The following is a 23,569-nucleotide window of genomic DNA, read 5'->3' on the forward strand; positions in this document are numbered from 1 at the left end:
CCTGATTCAAAGAGTCCAGTGCACTGTTTCCCTGCCCTATAATTCAGTCTACTTCTAGACTTTTTAAAAGTTTCTAGACTTTTCCATATCTACATCATTACTAAAACTTTGCTTTTGGTACCTGTCCTTGCTATTGAAGAATATGCTGTTTCAAAAGTAACTAACAGTAACAACAACAAACAAACAAACCCAAACTACTGTGTCTCATCTGCTTCTCAGACCTAAACAGCACTACTACTCTCCAGGCTATCTTGTTGGCCAGTGACTAAAAAGGACTATCACATCTTCACTTTGATTCTTATTTTAATGGGCTAAACTTACAATCTTCCCATGTCCACTTTACAAGTACTTGAAATCACAGGTATGCACCACCACACCCAGCTCAAGCAACCGTATTTTTCAACAGTAGCCAACAGTTTCTGGACAAGTTCCCATGCTTGTTCATCCTGCAGTGTACCAAAACCTTTGTGCTAAAAACTACATATGGTCATAGTGAAGCTGTCATACATGCCCTTTCAAATCTACCCAGACTTAAAGAGACAATACTTTAGTCTTAAGATGACTCCTGTGAAAAGTTAAACAACATTTAGCCAAGAAAGATAACTGGTGAAAATTGAAGAAATGTGCAAAAAGGACATTTTTCATCACAAAGGTAAAATTATTCATTTGAAAACAAAACAAAACAAAAACCCAAACCTTAGCAGAGATAACCCACTAGTCAACAGCTGAGGGATGTGAACAGAGGTGTGTCTGTGCACACTACCTCTGCCTTCCTGTGCTCAAGTCTAGTACAGACAGACCTGGGAAGAAGAGGCAAAGGATTCAGGACTACAAAACAGACTGATTCAGTAAGAAAGAGTCTGTTTAAGAAAAAAAAAAATTATAAATAGGAAAACAAAAGTTTATACTTCAAAATCTTTACTGTCTTAGTTTTAAATTATTTAAGCTTTTTAACATTTTGGGCAATCTGATTTAGTATTTGAGAGGGATTCGTTTATCTGCACATCCGACACACATATTTAAAAAACCCCCGAGGTCTGTTCCATGTTGAACACTAAAGATATTATACCGCTCTCCAAGAGAAAATGGCCTGTGTTCAGCTAGCTCATGTATCCCAGAGTTGTCTCCATCGTGGCTGTGAAGAACGTTAATCATAAGGAGAGGTACAGCATGTGGTGTGAAGGTACAAAGCAAGAAAAATGAAGTTAACACCTGGACTTGGGTCTTAAGGCCAGAACAGGAGTGAGTGGGAAGAGCATTTCAGACAGTGGGAGGGGAAAGCCCAAGTTCCTAAGTCAGAAATCCTGGTAACAACTTTCAGCTCTGCAACTTACTACCTAATTAGTGACCTTAAAAAAACAGCAGTTTCTTTCTGATGTCCAGCTCTACATCTGTAAAATGGTTTAAACAGTTAATGTAATCTTTATTGACTACATAATACTGCTACAGAAAAGCCATTACCCAAGTACAAATAATTCTTACTGGTTTAAAAAGTTTAAAAATTAGTCTTTGCTATGAAATTCCATGCTAACAGTTGGTTCCTCTTCAATAAGAAATTAAAAACACTGCTTGAAATCAAATCAGTATGAACCTGGTTCAGATGCTACATCACTGGGCAGGCTGAATGCACATTAATTTGCTCTTGGATACTTAAATTTAAGTGATTACACTGCATGGATTTTAAGAATGGACTAATGTTAAATAGGAGCATATCAAGGCCCATGGTATGTTTATTACGATATGTCTTCTGGTTTTTTTTTTTTTTTTTAAGCCCTGGCTGGCCTGGAACTCACTCTGTAGAACAGACTGGTTTAACTCTTTAGAGATCTGCCTGCCTGCCTCTGCCTTCCAAGGTGTGTGGCACAACCACCACCTGGCAAGATAGAAATATATGTTTGCGTGTGCGTGTGTGTATGTGTGTTTTCTTTTTAATCTTAGAAGTCAAACAATATAGCCAGCAGCAAGTTTGGTACCTAGCAGTTCCTCAATATTTTTGTCATGCTAATGTCAAAGATTCTTGTAGGCACCTGTACTGTGCTACCCTTGGTATAAAGACAATAAACACAGCCCAACATCTATCTGCCCTTATAACCTCCCCAGTGGGAAGAACGCAGCACAGAGAAGAACAACCAAGAAGAGCTCTGCACAAGAGGAAGTTAAATACTCAGAGTAAATAGAGTCCCTACCCTTTTACTTTCTGGGAGCTCAGAGGTACAGGCCCCAGTGTGAACCCCAGAAGTTCTTCAGACATTATCAGTGAAGAGACAGCATCTATGCCCTTGTCGTTTCTAGTAATATAAAAGTTAGGGAAAGTTCTTTATTACCTGGTGAAGTTATTAACTTGCTGTGACCTTGACATATTGATATTGTTTAGTTCTGGTACATTCAAACTGGGTAACTGGTGTTTACTGTGGCAATATGATTGATGTGCTTTATTTGATATTACACCATTGCTACAACTTTCAAAACCTGAGAAGAAAGCAGGAAAAAAACAAAACACAGAAACAGCAATTTGGTTAGCTTGTAAATAATACTTTTATATTTTGATTTTATATTTAACAATTTTAGAATATAGGGATCCCTAGAGAGTATTTAAATAATTTTTGTTTTTTTTTTAAGTTTGATAACATATTAACACTTCATTGTAAACTACTACTTCCTCTGAGTTTAATTACAGATCTCATTTAATCCTCATAATCACTCTGTGAGGGCACTGAAGTCTTTAAAACAAGGACAAATTGTAAGAACTGGGTTAATGATTTCATCGTGTTGCTAACACCATTGAGTATTCTTAGATGTACCTTGATGCTCGAGCCTATCTCGGCAATGTGGGATAGCCTGTGCCTCCCAGGCTATAAACCTGAGCAGGATATTACTATACTACAGCTATAAGAAATCGTAATATGGGGCTGGAGAGATGGCTCAGCAGTTAAGAGCTCTAGCTGCTCTTACAGAGGACCTGGGCTCAATTCCCAGCACCCACATGGTGCCTCACAGCCATCTGTAACTCCAGCTCCAGGGGATTCAACACCCTCTCTAGCCTCTCCTGGAAATACATACATGTGGCACACAAATATACATACATGCGGCCAAAACACCCATACATTAAAATGAAAATATATATTTTTTCTAAAGTAAGTGGTACATATTTATATACTTTGACACAGAAAAGATTACAATAAAATACCGTATGATTTTGTGATGTTTTTCTGCTCTATCAAGACCACATGGGGTCACTTTGTACAGTTTGTCATTGACAGAAATGTCATTAATCATCCCCTTTTACCTATGAATACATTGACTATATAATAATCAAAAAGAGTATCATCTTGCCACTGAAGATACAGACATGCAAGTCTTGTGCCCATCATATGGGACAGTGCATCAAAAAGCCTGAAGGTAAAGCAGTGCAACTGACTGTAGGAAAAATAGAAATGGCACCTGATGGGGAGTAAAACTATCTGATCTGCTTTATAAAGTTAAATACAGGCTTGGCAGGCTGACAAGCTGGTGGGATGGCAGATGAGGAGAAAAATAAACTGGAGGAGCAGAAAGTAGACAGGGTAAAAGACTGACTCCCCCACCCCACCCCCCTCTAAAGAAGCACGGTGTATGTGTATAGCTTTGGGAATGACCAGAATCCTCACAAACTAAACCAGTGGATTTTACTGGAGAGCTTCAGAGTTCATCACTGAAAATGACCCACAAGACAATGTCAAGTGCAAGCTTGAAGGTACTGTCTTAAAAGGACCCAAGGAAGTTTGCTAGAGCTGAGAACTTCATATGAACAAAGAATTCAATTCAAATGGGATAGAAAAGCTTTTGGCCAAGTCAAGTATGGATCTTAACAACCATTAATAATTTCTGAATTATGGTTATTTTCTGTGGAAACCATATATTATAACTACGTTTTCTACAGTAATGTCCTGATAGGCATGGAATGAAAGAGATCTTCAGTTTTAGATTCCTAACCTAAGCTTTTAACAGCCTGCCTTATCTGGCATATATCTGAATTGCTTCCTGGGGTTTAATGACTAAACCCAGGTTAAAATACTACAAACCATGCAGTTCCATATGTAAAGGGTAAAGTAGGGTTTATGCTTTAGGTAGATTTGTGCATTGGAAGCTATACTATAGGTTCATAATATGTGAAATCTAAATGCCCTTTGACTTTATCACAGTTGGGACCTGTACTCTATGTATCTGAAGGTTTTAGACAATAATGGCCTGAGAGGTTATTAAATATAGTGACTAGTTTGTTTAAGGAACCAAGTTTTAATAAGAACATTTATCTCTCTGTCTCTCTTAATAATTAAAGCCCTTAATAAATTAAAACCCTTTGTTTTAATAATCTTTTCAAAAGACAAGTGTTTTATTTTTTAAAAGGATCTAAAAGTTTTATGTTAGTACTTCTGTGTTGAAAGCTTTTTGATTTAAAACCTTTTTGCACTTTTTGATTTAAAACCTTTTGTTAAGTTTTAGTGGACCTCATCTTCCTCAATGTCACTAAAGCTTCTAAAAAATATTTTCAGTAACAAGAATGACAAGTATTTGGAGTAGTGTTTTATTGACATAATGTTAAGTTCTTTTGTTGTGGAAATGTATACTTAAATGAAATCATGTGACTATACAAACCACTCATGTAGTTCAGGATATTCAGGCTGTATGTATACCTAGATTGCATTAAATTATTATGGTACTTATAATAAGGATTAAAATTGCACTTAGAGACGTCAATATTTGGGAGACTTGTTGGTGCATCTTAACATCTCTAAGTCAGTACCTGGGTAAATACTATTTATTTAATCTACTGATACAAAAATAGTGAAGAATTAAACAACAAAGATATAATGAAGTACACAGAGCAAAGAGTACACGTGGGAAACAGAATCAAAGGGATGAAATTAAAAAAAAATGAGGATTAGATAAAAATTTGTAGAAGTGATAGCAAGAAAGCCAGCAAAGAGAATTTTAATTAAGAGAACACCAAGAGTCAGAGTGTGAGCATTAAGTAAGCTGAAAAGGGAACAGGAAAGAAAGAAGAAAAATAAAGAGAAAAAGGAAAAGATGCTTAGAAATGAATCAAGAGAGACGGGAAGTCTAGCAAGACTTGATAGGACAGCATAGCCAGATTATATACTTTATTAAATACATGATTATTTTCTCCTTTTGGTCAATGGTTTTAGTGACAATTCATTTTGAATAATGACACTGATTTATGAAGCTCTATTTATAGTCTCAGTTTCTTATGATACTTCTTGGTACTAGTATCAGATGAATCTGTATTTTTATAGACTGTAGATACACAATTTAAAAAATATAAAAATGTCTAGATTTAAATAAAAAAAACACTCTCAAAATTATATAAAGAAGAGTAAAAGTTTAAAAAATTGCATCTCACCAGAAAAATGTGCAGTACTGCTTTTGCCTGGTGCTAAATTGTGGATACTCATTCCGTGGCTGGGACTCATGCTTGGACTACTAAAAGGCCGAGGACTGACAGGGTAACTATCTTGAGATTTTGGACTTCGGCCTCCCAAACATCGTACTTCACTATCTGTACCATTCACCATTTCTATAAACTGACGTACTCTGAAAGAAAAAAGAAGTTTACTTAGGCACAAACATCAAATCTATATATATAGCTATATTAAAATTAAAATAAGCCTCATTTTAAAATTAAAATCTGTATTTTACTTGGTATCATATTGAGTATGTGAGATTTTAGACACACATGTACCCTGAGAGGTACAAAGCACAGCCTTATCCCAGCCCATCCATCCCAGGCTGAATTACCAAGCTCTTAGCCAAAATAGGCCTCAGTTGGCTTTTGCTGTAAGGTAAAATAACTGACATTTGACTTACAAAGACTTTCTCAGCATGAGAAGATTGAGATCCTAAGCTCAGTAACATCCAACTCTCTTTGTTTTTTGTTTTTTGTTTTTTTTTATATGTATCTAACTCTTCAACCCTGGATGGCCCCAAATTTGTTGGCCTTGAGGTCTCAGAGATCCAGTCTGTTTTATGAGTGCTGGATTAAAGGCATTCTTTTTAAAACAACAACAACAACAACAAAGATTCAGTTTTTTAAATGCCTAAGTAGGATGTATATAACCTAAAGCAGAAAATAAGTGTTGGTGATGATATTGAAAGACTGGAAACCTTCTGCTGTGCTAGAAGTAAATCTAAGGATGCACAAAGGAGAATGCAGGGGTCCTCACAAAGTTAACCAGAGCAGTAAGCCAACAACTCCATTTTAGGTAAATCATGCAAGAATTGAAAGGCAGGACTTAAGCAGACACTCAAGAAGCTTCGTTCACAGCAGAATTATTCACGATAGTAGAGAGACAGAGCAAAGCCCAGCACCCACTAACAGAGAAGAACAAACGACAGGCAGTGCATCCACATGATGGGATCATCTCCAGCCTTCAAAATTATGGGAAACTCTGGCATGTACAACATTATAGGTCAAAGTTAAGTATATTACACTAAGTGACACATAGTATGAGGGTTCTGGACAAGTGAGCAAAGGAGAAGCTAGTGTTTAGTGAGCAGGCTAAGAAGATAAAAAAGCTCCAATGATGCACAAAGACTTAAGTGTACCTAAGTGTGTTAAGAATACACGTAAGAATGGGTAAAACAGTATATTTTATGTATATCTTACTATAACTCTTCAATAGATCCAGAAGAGTTACTCAAAGTACCTTTTAGGAGAAAATTGAGATTACTGCTTTCTAAGTATGACATTCACAGTTTAGAAGAGATGAAACGACAAAAGCAAGCAAAAGTATCATGTGCTTAGAGACCTTAACATGAAGCCTTTTGTTCACACATGGCATCTGCTCTGCCACTGAGGTATATATCCTCAGCTCCAAGTGCTATTAAAAATATCACTTAAATGTGCTGTATTATAATATTATATATAAATATCTGAAGCAAGGTAAAACAAATCAAAACTACAAATAATGAAGATAATTTTAATTACTTAAAATAATATTTTACTAAAACTCACTTTAATGTGAAAAGGAGATTGGGATTTCTTTCAAGTAAACTTGGGTATAACTGTTGTGTTGTTTCAATGGCTTCTCCCATTCGTCCTGCTAACACCAACTTCTGAATTCCTATTAAGAAAAGAAAGCAAAAGTATCAGCTCTACAAAAGCAGAGACAACCTTAAATCACCCCAGAAAGTAACAGTGAAAACCTCTAAAATAATTAAACTTTTTTCAAATTTTTAAGTTTAGATTAGAAAATCCAAGGGAAAAAAATTCAGAGATACATTAAGAATTAGAAAACACAAGTATTTTCAGAGACTACTTTAGCCATCTTACCTATAAGAAGATTCTCTCAGCCATCATGGTTTTGCGTGTTTACTCTGCTTAATATTTCCACTCAGGAAATGCTCATAAGGTGGGATCTATTCTGACAGGCTAACAGCACTGACTTTAGAATGTCTAACTTTTTGTCAGGCTACCTTGCCCTGATGAAAATAGTACCAGCACTGTCCAGCACTAAGTCCTAAGCAACAAATACTTATGACCAACACACCACCTTCAACCACCTTCATTTTAGGCAGGAAACTAGAATATATTTAAATTTCTTTCTTTCAAAGGAAAAAAAATTCATATACTATCTCCACTGTCTCATCTAGAATGGTACCAAACAACAAAATAAACTTGCTTTGAATTGAGCGCTTCTTATTTCTTAAAGCTTAAGGTTTTCTTGCCCCATCCTCCACCCACCAGGTGCTGACACCAAACCCAGAGTGTGTCAGGCTCATCAACCCACAGGAAAGAAGCTTTTCAATAAAATATAATAAAGGCATTTCTTTTTAAAGGTCTACAATTTTATTTCTACATTAAAACTCTGGTGTGAATTTTTAAAACAGATTTTCAAACTGCCAAGAGTGTAGCATGAGGCTCAATGTCAGCCTGAGCTACATGAGACCCTGCCTCAGACACGAGACCTCCCAACCCTGACATAAACCAAAACACTCACAAAAACAAACAACTCAAAAAGTCAATGAAAATGAGTTTGGAGGCATCCACTTTAAAATGATATATTGGGCAAAATTTTAATGGGGAAAAAAAAAGGTTTTCTGAAAGTTAAAACAAGCAAACTTCTATTTAAAAACAAGTATTTGCCATGCACCACAGTGTTCTTACTTTGTCTATTCTTAATGGAAGCTAATTCTTCTAGAACAGTCTGGTCTGTAGATCTGGCAAAGGCCTCTGCTGTAGCACAGTACCCGTGGTGGACTAAATAAGATGAAGCCATTCTTAAAACAAAGAGAAGAAACGCATCTTTAGTCAGGGGAACACATGCTTCAGACTACAATCTCTGTTAACAAGTCTAATCTGGGATTACAAAATCAGTCTATTTCCTTGAAGCCAGGCTCTGTGACCTTCAACTATAAAATAAGTTGAAAGTAACATTTTGTTCTAGTTATGAATAGTCCAAAAGGCCATCGAAAAATAAGATGAAAGGCATTAAAATTTTAAAAAAAGTTTTAATTCTTGGATCCCTATTACCCCCTGGTTCTTTATTCATTTTCCTATTACTCAATCCTACGAACCATAATTTTGATCTCATCTTAATTACAGATATCCCAATAACATGTTAGCCCTGTGTAAAACAGTTATTTTGAGATAACTGATTAATACTGGAGTTCTAACTATTTTCTGTGCTCATCAGTCAAATGAGATGAGATCTCAAAGTATGAAGAGAACCAATGATGTGAGCCCAGAGAGAAATGCCCAGAACAATATCCACAAGGGAGCAATTAAAGAATGCAATTAAAGAATACAATCAATTTGATGGTTTAAACAGGAAATAAATTGTGCAAGACTTACAGTGATGCATCCAGGAAAACAAGCTTGCTTTGAAAAGCCACTAAGTGGCTAAGACATAGTTAGCAAAACAGGTAATCCAACAATATTAATAAAAACTCTTTTATCTCCAACCATTATACAATACCCAAGAAGGTTTTCTTAAAAACTTAAACTGAAGAACCTTTAAAGCAACTATGACCATGGCACACTGATGATATATTTGAAGTGGCTATGTTCCTGGCCTAGATTATACAATCAGAATGATTTTTAACTTAACAGTATATAATTTTTGCATACATACTATTTACGTCAATCTTTAACAACTTTCATTTAATACTAGTGATATCCAGGCACTATCTTTTAGACTTTTGACAGATATATAGTCTAAAGAAGTTGACTGTCACAAGAATTCAAAGTTCCTGATATTCTTATGAAATTCTATAAAATAAAACATAGAAAGCCACTGAAAAGATCTTACTAATAACAGATTTAGCACTGCTGTCCATCCTCCATTATTAATAATGAATTCAAAGTATTTATGCTGCACTTGGGCTAACTCCACAGCCTTTGCTCCTCAGTCTTCATTCCCTTGATCTTATCCCTAAGTATCTAATGGTAACTTATATAAGAAATATTAGTAAAAATAGTTACACTAAGGCTTTTTTATTTCTAAATTACATCTATCTATCTATCTATCTATCTAAGTATGAGTATGTGTGTACACAAACACACACAGTGGCACAAAGTTTAGTTCGAAGGAAAACTTTGTAGGAGCTGGTTCTCTCCTTCCAGTATGTGGGTCACAGGAATAGAACTCGGGTGAAAAGCCACCTTTCTGCCATCCTGGTGACACTATCTTTCTTGCCCAAGTTTTTTAAATTTAATTTTTGAAGTCTTTTGTGTAGAAGCCTATGGGTAGATTCTTGGATAGGAACAATTATAGTCTTTCTGAAACAAAATGCTAAGTACTAAGTAAAGAAGAGCCCCACTCCAGTCATGAGAGCCATCCTGCTAACACCCTTCCAGACAGAGCAACCACACCACGGCCATGGGAGATGGTGTGTGCACGTTGTAGCTGCACTCTCTTACTTCTCCATATGGAGAAAGCACCAGACTACTGTTTTGTTTTGTTTTGTTTTTTCCTCCCTGTCTGTTTGAACTATGGCTGAGGAAGATACTGAAGTTCACGTTCCTAAATCACAGAACCTAAAATGTAAGATCTAGGTCACCCCCTCTAAACTTTTCTTTTTTGTTAACATTATTACAAGTTTGACTGTATAACCTAGAGCCTTCACTGAGTCATATTAAGGATAACAAACAAGTTCAACTACTTTTATGATCACATATCACTTATTTCCTCCATTCAGTTTAATCAGACAAATGCACTCTGTGTTTAAATCAACACTACTTTATTCCAACTGGTGAATTACTTTTTGAGATAGAAATATAATCAACAGTACATACAAACAGTTAGGATTTAAACTAGACTCCTGGATACACATCTCTGAATGCAAAAAGAAGAGTTTGCCGTATAAACACTCCGTATTTAAGTCTGTACATTCAACATTCCTTGCTCTTACTTTTGTATCATGGTCTGCCACTCTCCTTCTCGATCCCCAATAGGAAACCGGTCTATCTGGGCCTGTATTTTGGTTCTCCATTCTCGCATGTAGTCTTCTATATCAAACACAAAAGGATGTTGCCCAAAGTTGGCATCAACCACTTCTCCTGGTGTCTGAAGCCCCACAGTAGGATACAAATTTGGCTGTAAGACAACATATTTCTTTAAATATCTATTGATTGTACACTAAAAACTTCATTATCTTTGCAATGTAAAAATAGAACCATAAATTTACTACATGAATATTTTAAAATCTCAATTAAAATATTAGTGGAGGATAACTAAAACAAAATACATTATGTGTTGGGTGAAAAAAATGTTATTTTCTTTACTCTCATCATCAAGACAATGTAAACAACTAAGATACCCACAAAAATGATTCTGGGACCCTGCCATGTGGCACTGTATTTCTAACACATGAAAATCTAACTCGTGCTTTTAATGTCATGTAACAGTTAAAACGCTTTAAAATTAACATATGGCTCAGGTTTATCTCAGTCTTTGTATGAGCGACACATTACTAAAAAACACACATTACAGCTAGTTCATAGAAAGCACCATCTACAATTTATTACAATCATTACCAGCACACTTGGAAGGGCTGCCTTTATAGAGACAGTGGTAAAAACTTGCTTTAAGCAAGATACTGTCACTGTAGGGATTTTCTTTCTTTGTTTCTAAAACTACGGAGCACCTCATGAATTTGTGGGTCATTCTTGCACAGGGGCCATGCTAATAATCTCTATATTGTTCCAATTTTAGTGTGTGTGCTGCCAAAGTGAGCACACTGTGGGGATTCTTAATGCAAAAAATAAAACCTCAAATGTATGATCTCAAAGGAAGAGACAAAACTAAATATACATAATGAAATACATTCAAATATATCCTAAGATATTAAAGTAGAAAAAAAGTCAAATGTAAAAGAAGTAGCTTCAAATACACTTTTTTTTTTCCTGTTAGTAATCAACTGCTGCATCAAAAAAGAGATCACATACTAAATGTTCACTAAGTACCAGGTCCACTCCTTAGAATCACCTGAGAGGTTCTTACTGCCTGAGAACCAGAAGTTAGACAGGGTAGCTCTACTACCAACACGCAAAGATAGAACACAGGCTACCAATACTAGAACAAGTTACATCTTTATGCCCGTGACACCAAATCCTCCCACACTTTAGATTTGTGCCCTGTTTCTTTGCCTTTATTTGTAGTTACCACAAGTATTTTTACTATAAAACATGGTAAAGATTAAAAAGGGACAATGTGTGTGTAGAAATTTAAAGCAAATTGAGGGTATATTTAAAAATTTTAAAAATAACTGTTCAAAAAGCAACGCAAATCATAAAATAGCACATCAAAATAAAAAGTCTTTATTAGACTATTATGATATATGATAAGACAAAGTAGTGCTTCTTTTGGGGGAGATTATGGTTATGTATGTTATACTTTATTACAACAAGTTTCAGGGTGGCCTTGAACTCATTAGAATTCTTCTCTCAGCTTCCCAAGCTCTAAGATTACAGGTGTGATCCATCATGTCTACTTTAAACCCTTAATAAGCAGCAGAACATATTAAAAAATTTAAATGCAAAGCAGGTCAGACTTTCAATATAGTCTTCTTCATTTCACCAGTTAGAAAACTTGAGACCTGAGACTCAATCCAAAAGCACACAGCTTGTTAACAACATCATGAAAAGGAGGGGGGAGAGGGGGGAGACTGTCTCTTTACTTCTAGAATGGCAAACTTTTCAATAAAACCCATCACAAAATTATTAAATACTTTTAAGACAAAAAAAACATGTAAGAAACCAAAGACAATGAAGGCATGAACAAGAAGGTAAGACAATTCTGTAATTTCAGGACAAAATCCACAGGCTTAACGGAGGCTTGGATTACCATGCAGTTATATGCAATTAGAATACAGACAGATGGAAAATTTCTTTTTCAAAAAATTATCATCCCTGACAAGCAGTGGTAACACACAACTTTAATCCCAGTACTTGGGAGACAGAGGCAGATGGATGTCTGAGTTCCAGGCCAGTCTGGCTACAGAGTTCCAAGAAAGCAGGGCTACATAAAGCCTGTTTTAAAAACAAAAAACAAAACAAAACAAAACCTCAAAAAAATTATCCTCCTTGCCTATTTAGAGACAATAATTTTAAGTCTCTTTCAGAATAGAAAACATACTACTAATATACATATTCAAGTTCATATTTAATAATTTAAGTTGTATTCTACTATATTTCTTCAAAACAACAGCAACAATGAAAACAAAAAACAAAAGTAAATAATTTATCTGTGGCAACTAGATTTCAAGTCAGCTTGTAGCCTTGGAAAGCAGCATTGTTTTAAATGATCAGGGGACTAGAGTAATGGTTCTGCACTTGTTGCTCTTGCAGAGGATCCAGGTTCAGCTCCCAGCACCGACATAGCAGTTCACAACTGACCGTAACTCCAGTTCCAGGGGATCCTATGCCCTTGCAGTCTCTGTAGGTACCAAACAGCCATGTGTTGTGCATATATACATGCAAGCAAAATATTACTACTAATAAAATTAAAAATAAATCTTAAATGAGAGCACCTAACAACAACAAAAGGAATATACACCAAATTTTAACTCAATTAGTTTGTGTAAAGACATTTCTCAAACAGATGTGAAGTGAGGGGGGGAAGTTCTTTTTAAAAAATGTAAGGTCGACTGTCTCTGACATGAACTGATTGGCCTGCTCTTTGATCACCTCCCCCTGAGGGAGGAGCAGCCTTAGCAGACCACAGAAGAGACAGTGCAGTCACTCCTGATGAGACCTGATAGACTAGGATCAGAGGGAAGGGGAGGAGGACCTCCCCTATCAGTGGACTGGGAGAAGGACACAGGTGGGAAAGGTGGAGGGAGGGGTTGGGAGGGGAGGAGGGATACAAAGTGAATAAACTGTAATTAATAAAAATAAAAATATTTTTTTTAAAAAATGTAAGGTCCCTGGGCGATACATGCCTGTAGTGCCAGCAGTTCGGAGGCAGAGGCAGGCTGACTTCTTTAAATTCAAGGCCAGCCTGGTCTACAGAGTGAACTCCAGGATAGCCAAGGCTACACAAAGAAACCCTGTCTCAAAAAACTGAAAAACCAAAACAAACACAAAACAAAACCTAAGGTCTAAGAGAAACACTCCAAGAGGCTGGGAAAATATCACCATATGTTCCAGAACAGCTGGGACTACAGAGTAAGACATTGTCTCAAACAAAGAAAAAGATGTAATGCTGTCAGAGCATACAGTCAAGGAAAATTAAGGTTTTTTGCAAATATACTCCTCCAGAAGTCCATGCTCCAATTAATTCAAACTACAGATAAGGAACATATATTTTCTACATAATCCCTTTAAGGGAAAGACTAGCTTTTCCTTTTTTTTTTTCTTGCAGAAGGGAAGTCAGCATGCAGAAGTCCCACAAGACTTTAGACCCCAAAATACTATCAAAGGAAACCTGTAAGAACTACCATCATAGCTTCCTTGCTCAGTAACAAGAAAGTTGCCATTGTTTCACTGTAAATGGTAGGGTACCACACAACATCAGAGTGGGACTGAAAACCACTAGAAGCTGACAGATAACATGTAGTGTCTAAAATCAAGTATGCCTTTGATGAATGAGCTCTACTGCACTGGCCAATGAAGAGACAAAGAGAACCACTGCAGCACAGTCTGCCCACTGGTGTGCTTTAAAATGCTTCAGCATCAATAAGCAAAACCCCAGCAATAAAACCTTCTAACAGTTACAAATGAATGGAAGATTCTGCAATGGTTAAGGATGCCATCATTTTACCTACTAGAATTTACCTGCAGGGTCTAGAAGATAGCTTAGTGGGTAAGAGAGCTTGCTGTGAAGGCAGGAGAAACTGAGTTCAAGTCCCCGGCACACATGTAAAAGCTGGGCATGGTTGTGTGTGCCTCTAACGTCAGTGTTGGGAACAGAAGCAGATGGACTGCAGAAGCTCACTGGCTGGAAACCAGCAAGCTTCAGGTTTAGTAAGAGCACTAGAGGAAGACTCCTCATGTTTTTCTCCTCTGGCTTCAGTATATGTGTTAACACCACCCCTAATACATGTGATGCTCTCCCATACAAAAGAATTTATTTACAACTGCATACTTTGCCACCCTGCCGGTCACCACCAAAAATGTTCTATTCAAAAGCGAATTCCCTTCACTTACATACTTGCTTAGGAAGCATATGATCACTATAGTAGTTTTCCTCCCTACAGTGTATCAACTTGATTGTTTTCTAGCAAATCATTAACAGTAAAACAATATTCTGCTAAATCTAACTTTCTGGGTTTTTTTTTCCTACTCACACACCTTTCACCACCAATTATTGCCCTATGTCCCTACTTCCCAAATTATAACCAAGGTTCTCCAAAGTCATCAATAGTCTCTTCCTATCTCTATTGAGTTCATTCCTATCAGACTTTCCCCACTATGCTAAATCTTCCTTGTCATTATCACCAGGGACCTCTACTCTACTAAATGCAATGGTCAGTTGTGAGCTCTCACGTGCACTGATGCAGCTGATGATTCCTGTGGTTGTTTGAATGAGCAAGGGACCCCATGAGCTTGGGCATTTGAACACTTGTTCCCCAGTTGTTGATACTGTTTATAGAAGTTTAGAATGAAGTGCGTCAATGGGAACAAGCTTTGAGAGCTCATAATCTCTTCCGTTCCAAGTTCTCTCTGCTTCATGTTTGTGAAGATGTGATCTCTCAGACTCCTGCTCCTGCCATTATGCCTGCTGCCAATTTTCCCTGCAGACTCCTGTCCCTTGGAACCACAAGCCAAAACAAGTTCTGCCATAAGATATCTTTGATAGTGAAGTTGTATCACCATCTTAGTAACAGAAAATAAGTAATACAACTCCTTCCCTTGATTCCTATCTTCACCTGGCTTTCAGTATTAACTACCTCACTGATTGCTTCTCAATTTTACTTTGATAGTCCCTTAGTTTTCTCCTGAATCACCATGTCCTAGAAATCGGTCTACTTCTCTCCTGTGTCAACACATAACGCTTGCATGTTGTCCACATGCAGTTAACGCCTAAATGCTGCTAATGGTCCCACTTTATGTCAATAATTCTCTGTAATTCCAGTTTGCAAACCAACTGTGTGTGTGACCACATCTGACTCTTACAGCAAACTTAATTACTCACCCTGCCCCTCAAAATGTTCCAACAAATCCTGATGTGATGTCTAACAGGAAGGCTATGGAAGAAGGATTGCTTGAGCAATCAGGGAGTTTAGGGGCAGACAGAGCAACATGGAGAGGTCCTGTCTTTAAATAAATAAACAAACAAACAAATAAATAAATAAGTGCTAGGCTGTAACTCAGTGCTAAAGTTTTTACCTACCATCACAAGAATCTGGAGTTTGAACTTTAGACACAAAACAATAAGCAAAGAAAGAAAAGTGTTCTGCTTATCACTAAACAATCCTGTCTCCATTGTCAACTCGTTCCTTAAAGTCAAGTCCTCTTCCTTAAAAAAAAAAAAAAATACTGAACTCTAGTTCTCTGTAAGAATATGTGTTCTTACCCGACGAACCATCTCTTCAACCTCCAAATCCAGTATTGGACTCTGCCTGAACACTTTTCTCCCTGCTGTCTGAAATACTCTAGAAACATGCATACTGTACCTATCCACTGACTTTCTTGGTCAAAAGTCTTGGCTCCATTCCAAGTCTGAGGAAAGTGGGCAGCTTCTACAACTCTGTCTTGCCTTTAGCATGCCCTATTTCTCTCCAAAGTATATAAACTCCTTCAAAATACCACAATTCACTATTTTTCATGTGCTTATTCTTTAATTTCCTTACCTTAGAAACTACTCTCAACCCAACTCCAGAAATCTTTAGTGGCTGCCAAGTAACAGCAAAAGCATAGGACCTGGTGCAGCAGGTCTCAAACACAACTTAGGAGAATGAACAGCTGCAACTGTACAATCCTTTGATGAAGAGCTCAAACATAACCAAGAAACATACTTTAAGTGAACGTACTGTAACAGGAGTTCTTTAGGGCTGGGGGCACAGCTCAGTGTAGAGGGGTGTTTATTACAAGGGAGGCTGCAGGACCAATTCACAAGCAAGCAGAAAGGGTATTTCAGGCATCTTCCTGGTACTGTCAACATGAAGCAGTGTACATGCACTTAGGATGAGTGAGACTGCTCGACACATGTCTAGTTCTAGTTTCTCTACTTTATTTTAGTTAAAAATGAAAATCATCTTTCAAAAAATTATGTCTTACCGGTAAGTCGGTGAAAGCAATACCTAAAAAGAAAAAAGAAAGGTATTAGTGGCTTTTTTTTCTCTCTCCCAAAGGCAGGTAATAGCAAAAAGCTGAATATCTAACTAAAACAGAGAGGCTAGCGAAAGAAGAAAAAGCGAATGAAAAGCCTAATTTTCTCCATGACACTAACATCTGCCTGCCTGAATGCCATCCTAACTAGTGATCATCAGTCCTCCTGGTCATGCACACATTTTATTTCTGGGATACTGGCATTAACTCTAGAGTTTTAAATGATCCTAAGAAAACCTTCAGAGCTATATGAATGAGACCACTGGTTGCAACAGTGTCAGATTTGATTTCACCCAAAAGCTATATTACCACCTCCTTACTAAATATTGGTCTAGATTTAGTTTTTGTAAAAATTTAGATTGGAGCCCAGCATTACAGTGCATGCCTGTAATTCTAGCACTCAGAAGATTGAGGCAAGGTGATTAAAGTCACTCTTAGGAACACAGAAAATTCAAACTGAGCTTGTGGTACAAGAGACTCTGTCTCCAAAAAACAAAAATAAATAAAAACCACTTTAGGTAATCTCTGTATATATTTTTAAGTGCACAAAAGCAAGTATTGTACTTATTTCTAAAACAAAAAAAAATTTCTTGACAGGACATGGTAGTTAATGAATGCCTATTATTCTAGCACTCAGGAAACTGAGGTATAAGGACTTCACTCTGAAGCCAGTCTGGGCTACATGCGTCATGACACCTTATCTCAAAAACTGATCAAATCAAAACAAATCCATTCCTTCTTGAAGGATGGAGAGTGTTCCTGAATGCCCCAACAGAAATTTCACATAGCCATGTGCCAAATACAGTAGTAACACTACTAACAGCATAACTACCCTGGAATTCTTAACTAAAAGTAATATAACAAATGAGGCATGTATTTTCTACAGTATCTCACTGTCCCATTTAAAAAGATTAACACCTCAGGCAGGGGTTGATACAACTGCCTCTACACACCTGGAAGCATACAAACGACCCTAGCACTTCTCTTATTTTGAGAAGCATTTAAAATATAAGAGCATCTAGTACTATCCTGTGCCAACAGAAAAACCAACGCAACCATAAGGTATGACTCTAATTATTAAAATAATAAAGTTAAAAAAGACACAGTGAATATAAATATCATAGACTGAACAACTCTAAGCTGAAAAACCAAACTCTAGAACCAGTGATGCTATTAGTGTCAAGTTCTACCTCAAACCATGTGATAGGTCATATTCAAAATGCAAGAATACCAAAAATAAGGCATAAAACTACTTTCAGGCTGCGTGTGTAAGGCATATATGAAACCTGAATAAATTTCCTATTTACACTTGTATCTCATTATGTGTATGTGTGTATGTGGTACACACAAATATCCTACAATACAAATCTTAAAATGTTTCTGGTCCTAAGCATTTTCAGATAAAAAAAAATATTTGGCTTGTGATATATTTGTAATGTAATGATAATGTTTTGAGATTGGTAAAGCCGTTCTTATGATTTTTTCCAACCAGTAAATTGTGTTCATCTGTCAAAAGGAAAGGAAAGCCAAGTGTTTTCTGTTTGTAATTCCATACAAAATATTCTGACTATACTTAGTTTCATTTATTGGGAGCCAAATATAAAAACTTACTCCAAATTTGTCAGAAAATACAAAAATAAAAACATGAGAAAAAATAAGAGACCATTTTAATAAGACATGACTATGTGATTTGTAACATTTTTTGTAATGTAGCCTAATTATTTTTCTCAAAGACATGTATTTATAATAAGTCTGTCTAAATTTACATTGTTTTACCAAAAATTCTTGTCAGTAATTACTAAAAGTTTCTGGTCTTTATTAAGAATGCTAATAAGGGAGCTGGAGAGATGGCTCAGGGGTTAAGAGCACTCACTGACTGCTCTTCCAAAGGTCCTGAGTTCAATTCCGAGTAACCACATGGTGGCTCACAACCATCTATAATGAGAGCTGGTGTCCTATTCTGTCATGCAGGTGTACATGCAGGTAGGACTCTGTATACATAATGAATAAATAAATCTTCACAAAAAAAAAAAAAGAATGCTAATAAAAACATCCAGATTAGCTTTAGAGATCAGCATTTTTGGATACTTGTCAAGTAAGCATACTTGTGGTTCAGGCCGCAAAACACTGCCTAGCAATGAAGTCAGTAAAACTATTCAAACTTCACTTTCTCAATTTCCTGACTTGTCAAGAAGCTTTCTGAAATGTTATTTTCAGGTAACAAATGATGTCTGATAAAAAATATATTAAAAAATTCAAGTTAATTCAGTTCTGTACTTCAATGCCTCTTTTATTTTTCCAAATTTAAAAAAAAAATCTCTCCATTTTTCTTTATAGTACATGCCTGCACAATTTTGAAAACTGTGCTTGAGACAGAAACAAAACTGCCAGCCTTATTGTAGAAATATTCCTATACACACGCCCATGGGAAGAGGCAAGAATAGCAGCTGAGTAGCATTTTATCTTCTAGATTCTAGAGCCCAGACTAAAAGCATGAAGACCGGGACAACTAGCTAATGCTTCCTGCTTTTCTGGTAACAGTCTGTCACCACTATTCAACTCTTACCACTGCCCATAGAAAACCATAGAAAACCTGTAAATGAATAGACAGGTGTGGCTGTGCGCCAAAGGAGTTTTGGCTGTCACTCCTATAGAAACCCTGTTCACAGGGATAGCTTCTGCTAACCAGGGTGATCTCTGCAGCCCTGACACCCAGCCTAGGGCCTCCAGATAGAGGTACCTAGCATCTGTAACTTTTCAGGTTATCATTTTAGCTTTCTGTGATGAGTTTACTGGGGCAGGTGTTATAGTTACTTTGTTTTTATAAACTTCGAAATGTTCAGTGAGTTGCCAAAGGTCACATGGCAAAGAAGACAAAAAAAAAAAAAAATTAACCCCATCAAGACTGACTGAAGGACTCTGAGCACTATTATACTACCTACATGCTCAATATTTATCGGATGTATCAATACCACCAAACATTTCTAATTTATACAAAACTATATAGTCAGACCCTGACACTGACCCTGAACTCCATCATTATGAGCCCTTTTCTTAAGCATCTTACCTCTTAAAATAGCTTTCTTATTCAATGAAAAGGTCTGATTTAAATGTTTGTGAAAATCTAATATGAAAAAAAAATCTCATCACCTGTGATCTTCCTATCTCCCAAAGTAAAATTTCTTCTCTGAAAAGTTTAAAAAACTAGTGTTAAAAAGACTAATCATGGTTTTCTAAAAATGTCTTGTTTTGCATCTTTTGAGCTGTCAAACTAGAAGCAATCTTCCCTTAAGTTTAAGCTCTTAAAACATTTTAACAGCCAGTACAAAGACTAGTATCAGCTAACTACTTTGCATATAATCTATATGGGATCATTAACATGACACATGGATGAGAATAAGACTTTTTTTCAGACTTATAACAATTTAATTCACACAAAAGAGAAGAGTTTCAGAATTAAAAAAAAAAAAAAATCTAAGTGAAAATATTAAGCCGGACAGAAATGCAAAGACTTTACATCCGGACTGTGCTGAGGCACTACAAACACCTGCTGCAATGCAAACTGAAACTTAGAATTTTCTTCTATGCAATGAAGCACAAACATTTGTCATTTCTGAAATTCCATTACATAGACAAGCAAACTGCTTCGAGGCTAACTTTCAAAACACTATTCAGAAGTAAAGCAGTTTCTGCCCTCTAATTATTTAATTTTTGCTTCTATTCACCTGAGTCCATTATAAATAATCTGTTATAAGCATGTAATTTCCCCAAAAGTAAAAATGTGAGGTTTTAAAAAACATTAGTCTTACTACCTTTTATACTTCTTGCAACTTAAAAATAAAAGTGGGCTAGAGAGATGGCTCAGCAGCTAAGAACTCTGACTACTCTTCAAGAAGACCCAAATTCAGTTCTACCAGTAACTCCAGCTTCAGCAGATCCCACACCTTCTTCTGGCCTCTTCCAGCACCCACACATATATGGCATACATTCACACAAACATGTCTATGTGTACATACAAATAAAATAAAAATACATCTTTTTTAAAGAAGAAAAACCCTACAATAACAACACACAAAGCTAACTAACAAGCATATGCACGTTCAGCTAAAGCCTTTAGTTCTTATTTCCTTACACTGTGTCTTTGTGCTAACGGATTTTTGCCCACGTGTTTTATTTCTGTTATTCATTCTGTCCTGGGCCACAGACTTGTCTCAGACATCATCCTTCAGCAATAACCACCAGCACATCTAACTGTTAAGTATGTCCATCCGTTCTTTTACTAGAAATATTGAACTACGCATTCCCTTTAACTGTCACCCACACTCTTCCTAGAACTGATTATTTTAAGTTGTATTCGAGAATTGAATAACTAGTAAAGTACACCCTCCCCCCAAGCCAAACCTGGCATTTCTATCACTAGAATGAATGGCTCAGTACTAGGTAATACTTATAGTATTACTAATATTCTAGTATTACTTTCTGTATATAAGTTAGCCTTCACAGGATACAAATTTTATCACTTCCTTAACATCCACATGGACAGATAAAAGGCATCTGTCCATTAAAGAGAATCACATAATAAACACAACCATCATGCATTAGTAAAATAATTACAGTATTGGGCTATTTTGTTTCAATACAACATCTCAGTACCTAAACTATGTCCATTCTTCGTGTAAAAGCAGGTATTGTTGATAAGATTAACACAACAGCCAATGACATCACCAGTTGTAAAAGTTGGTCCATACGGTTGTCCAGTTCCAGAAGAACAAAATGAATGTCCATCATCCCCATGGTAACCATATGAATGTTTATCCCAACCTGGAGAGATAGGTTCAGTATATTTACAATGAAGAACAAGGCTCCTTAGAAGTCATTTACTCACTTAACATTTTAAGATAAGCCAAAAGAGCACAACAGATAATATACAAATAAAAATCTCCAAATGTATATCTACATTCTCAACAACTACACTATACAGTGATTTTAGCATTAAAATACTGTCTACAACATTAAGGAAAATAAATTCACCACCCAGAACACACACTTAAAAAAGTACTGAAGAGAAAGGATTCCTATCAGGAACACGAACATAAACACAGCAATCATGCAGGACATTTTCCCATGCATTACTTCTTTAGTTAATACAGCCAAGAAATTTTGCTTTAATTTGAATAACACACATACTTTGATGAAAATAGATTATAAAAAAGGCATGTAATTTGTAGTATTTTTTACACTCAACTACATACATTCTTATTTATCATAATTAAGACCCCACTTACACCCTCATAACTTTTAACAAAAATGCACAATGTCAGTACAGCAAGCTACACATGAATACAAGTAGATGGCAGTGGCACTGGCTTGATGTGTTCCCATCATAATGTATTTCCTGGAGTTCTGTATAGGTCAGTTTTCATTTTACAGAAAAAAAAAATATTATACTACTGATTTTTAACATCAGGAAATAGAATCAATTCCTTCTGCTAGCTGGTTCTCGCACAGTATTCTACATTGTCCACATACTCCTGAGCTCATTTGTGTCATCTGTCCATAGTCTCACAAGGTCATACAACTAAGATGGGTTAAAGGCTGGGATGTGGCAACAGAACCAGTGACGTTAAAATGTTTCAAGTGGCTGATACAAGTACATAAAATTAAAAAGGACAAAACAAATAGGAAAATAAAGCATCGGTTTTATGGTATGTAAGTTCTACAGAGGAACATGAAATTTAAATACATTAAAACCCACTCAACTTCCACTCAGAATTCATAATATGAGTGATCAAAATTTAAGAAGTTATCTTTCAGTTATTTCAATTACTTGAAAGGTTTAAGCAGAAATGTCAGTCCTAAATGCCAGGCTCTAACAATACTGTAATTCACTTGCAAGTGTACCTGGTAGTCTATTCATGTTCACACCTTGAGCAGAAAGACCAATTCCCATGTAGCTGTTGGAGAACAAAGGAAAGGAAATGCAGGTTATTACAGTCAGATATGGACAAATCACTAAACACTCTAAAACATAATCAGAACCAAGCCCAAACTGAGGCTCCTAAGGTAGCCACAGAAATGTTATTACAGTGCAACAAAGAGCACTATTAACCATCAATAAAACCTAGATTACCAGTAAATTATAGTAATCACTTATAAATATATTTAAAATATTAGTAAGAGCTGGAAAGATGGCTCAGTGGCAAGCCTAATAACCTGAGTTCAATCCTCGGCATCCACACAGTGGAAGGAGAGAACTGCCTTTCACAAGTCTTCCTCTGACCTCCATACACACAAAATACCAATACTACATTCTATGTGCCAATAAGAGGAAATCTGAGAGATCTCAAATAACCTCACAGTATACCTTAGGGCTCTGAAAAACACAAAAACCAGAAAAACCTACCATCAGTAGATGGAAAGAAACAAGATCAGGACAGAAATTAATGAAATAGAAACAAATAATGATTATATTATTAATAACACCAAGTTAGTTCTTTAGAAAGATTAAGAACAAAAAACCCTTAACCAAACTAACCAAAAGAAAAAAAAGAACCAATTTAAAAACTTAGAGATGAAAAGGAAGCCTGTACAACAATGTAGTTCGTTAGGAAAATTGCAAAGACCTACCTTAAAAACATTATAGACTGTCACTAAGTTAAAAAATCTTTTAAAAAAATGAAATAATTTCTATGCATGTATGACCTACCAAAATTAAACCAAAAGGAGCTGAATACTTCAAAGGGATCTATAACAAGTAGTGAGACAAAAACAGCAATTAAAAAAAAAAAAATCTCCCAC

The 23,569-nt window shown here is 36.2% G+C and overlaps 1 protein-coding gene and 1 non-coding gene across 2 annotated transcripts in view; both read right to left on the minus strand.

The window, feature by feature from the left end:
• The window catches only part of Ranbp9 (RAN binding protein 9), a 74,604-nt gene that overhangs the window by 12,826 nt on the left and 38,209 nt on the right, over window positions 1–23,569 (minus strand). Inside the window, exons 3-10 of the mRNA XM_021630358.2 lie at window positions 22,673–22,725; window positions 21,425–21,592; window positions 16,721–16,743; window positions 10,411–10,595; window positions 8,165–8,277; window positions 7,013–7,121; window positions 5,402–5,592; window positions 2,325–2,469 (exon numbers count right to left, since the gene is read on the minus strand). Coding sequence (XP_021486033.1) covers window positions 2,325–2,469; window positions 5,402–5,592; window positions 7,013–7,121; window positions 8,165–8,277; window positions 10,411–10,595; window positions 16,721–16,743; window positions 21,425–21,592; window positions 22,673–22,725 — 987 coding nt within the window. The remainder of the gene's footprint in view (window positions 1–2,324; window positions 2,470–5,401; window positions 5,593–7,012; window positions 7,122–8,164; window positions 8,278–10,410; window positions 10,596–16,720; window positions 16,744–21,424; window positions 21,593–22,672; window positions 22,726–23,569) is intronic.
• On the minus strand, window positions 11,131–11,237 carry LOC132649390 (U6 spliceosomal RNA). The gene has a single exon (XR_009587826.1). It is a non-coding gene; the product is annotated as a U6 spliceosomal RNA (small nuclear RNA).

This window comes from Meriones unguiculatus, chromosome 19 (genome assembly GCF_030254825.1).
Source record: "Meriones unguiculatus strain TT.TT164.6M chromosome 19, Bangor_MerUng_6.1, whole genome shotgun sequence".
Lineage (NCBI taxonomy): Eukaryota > Metazoa > Chordata > Mammalia > Rodentia > Muridae > Meriones > Meriones unguiculatus.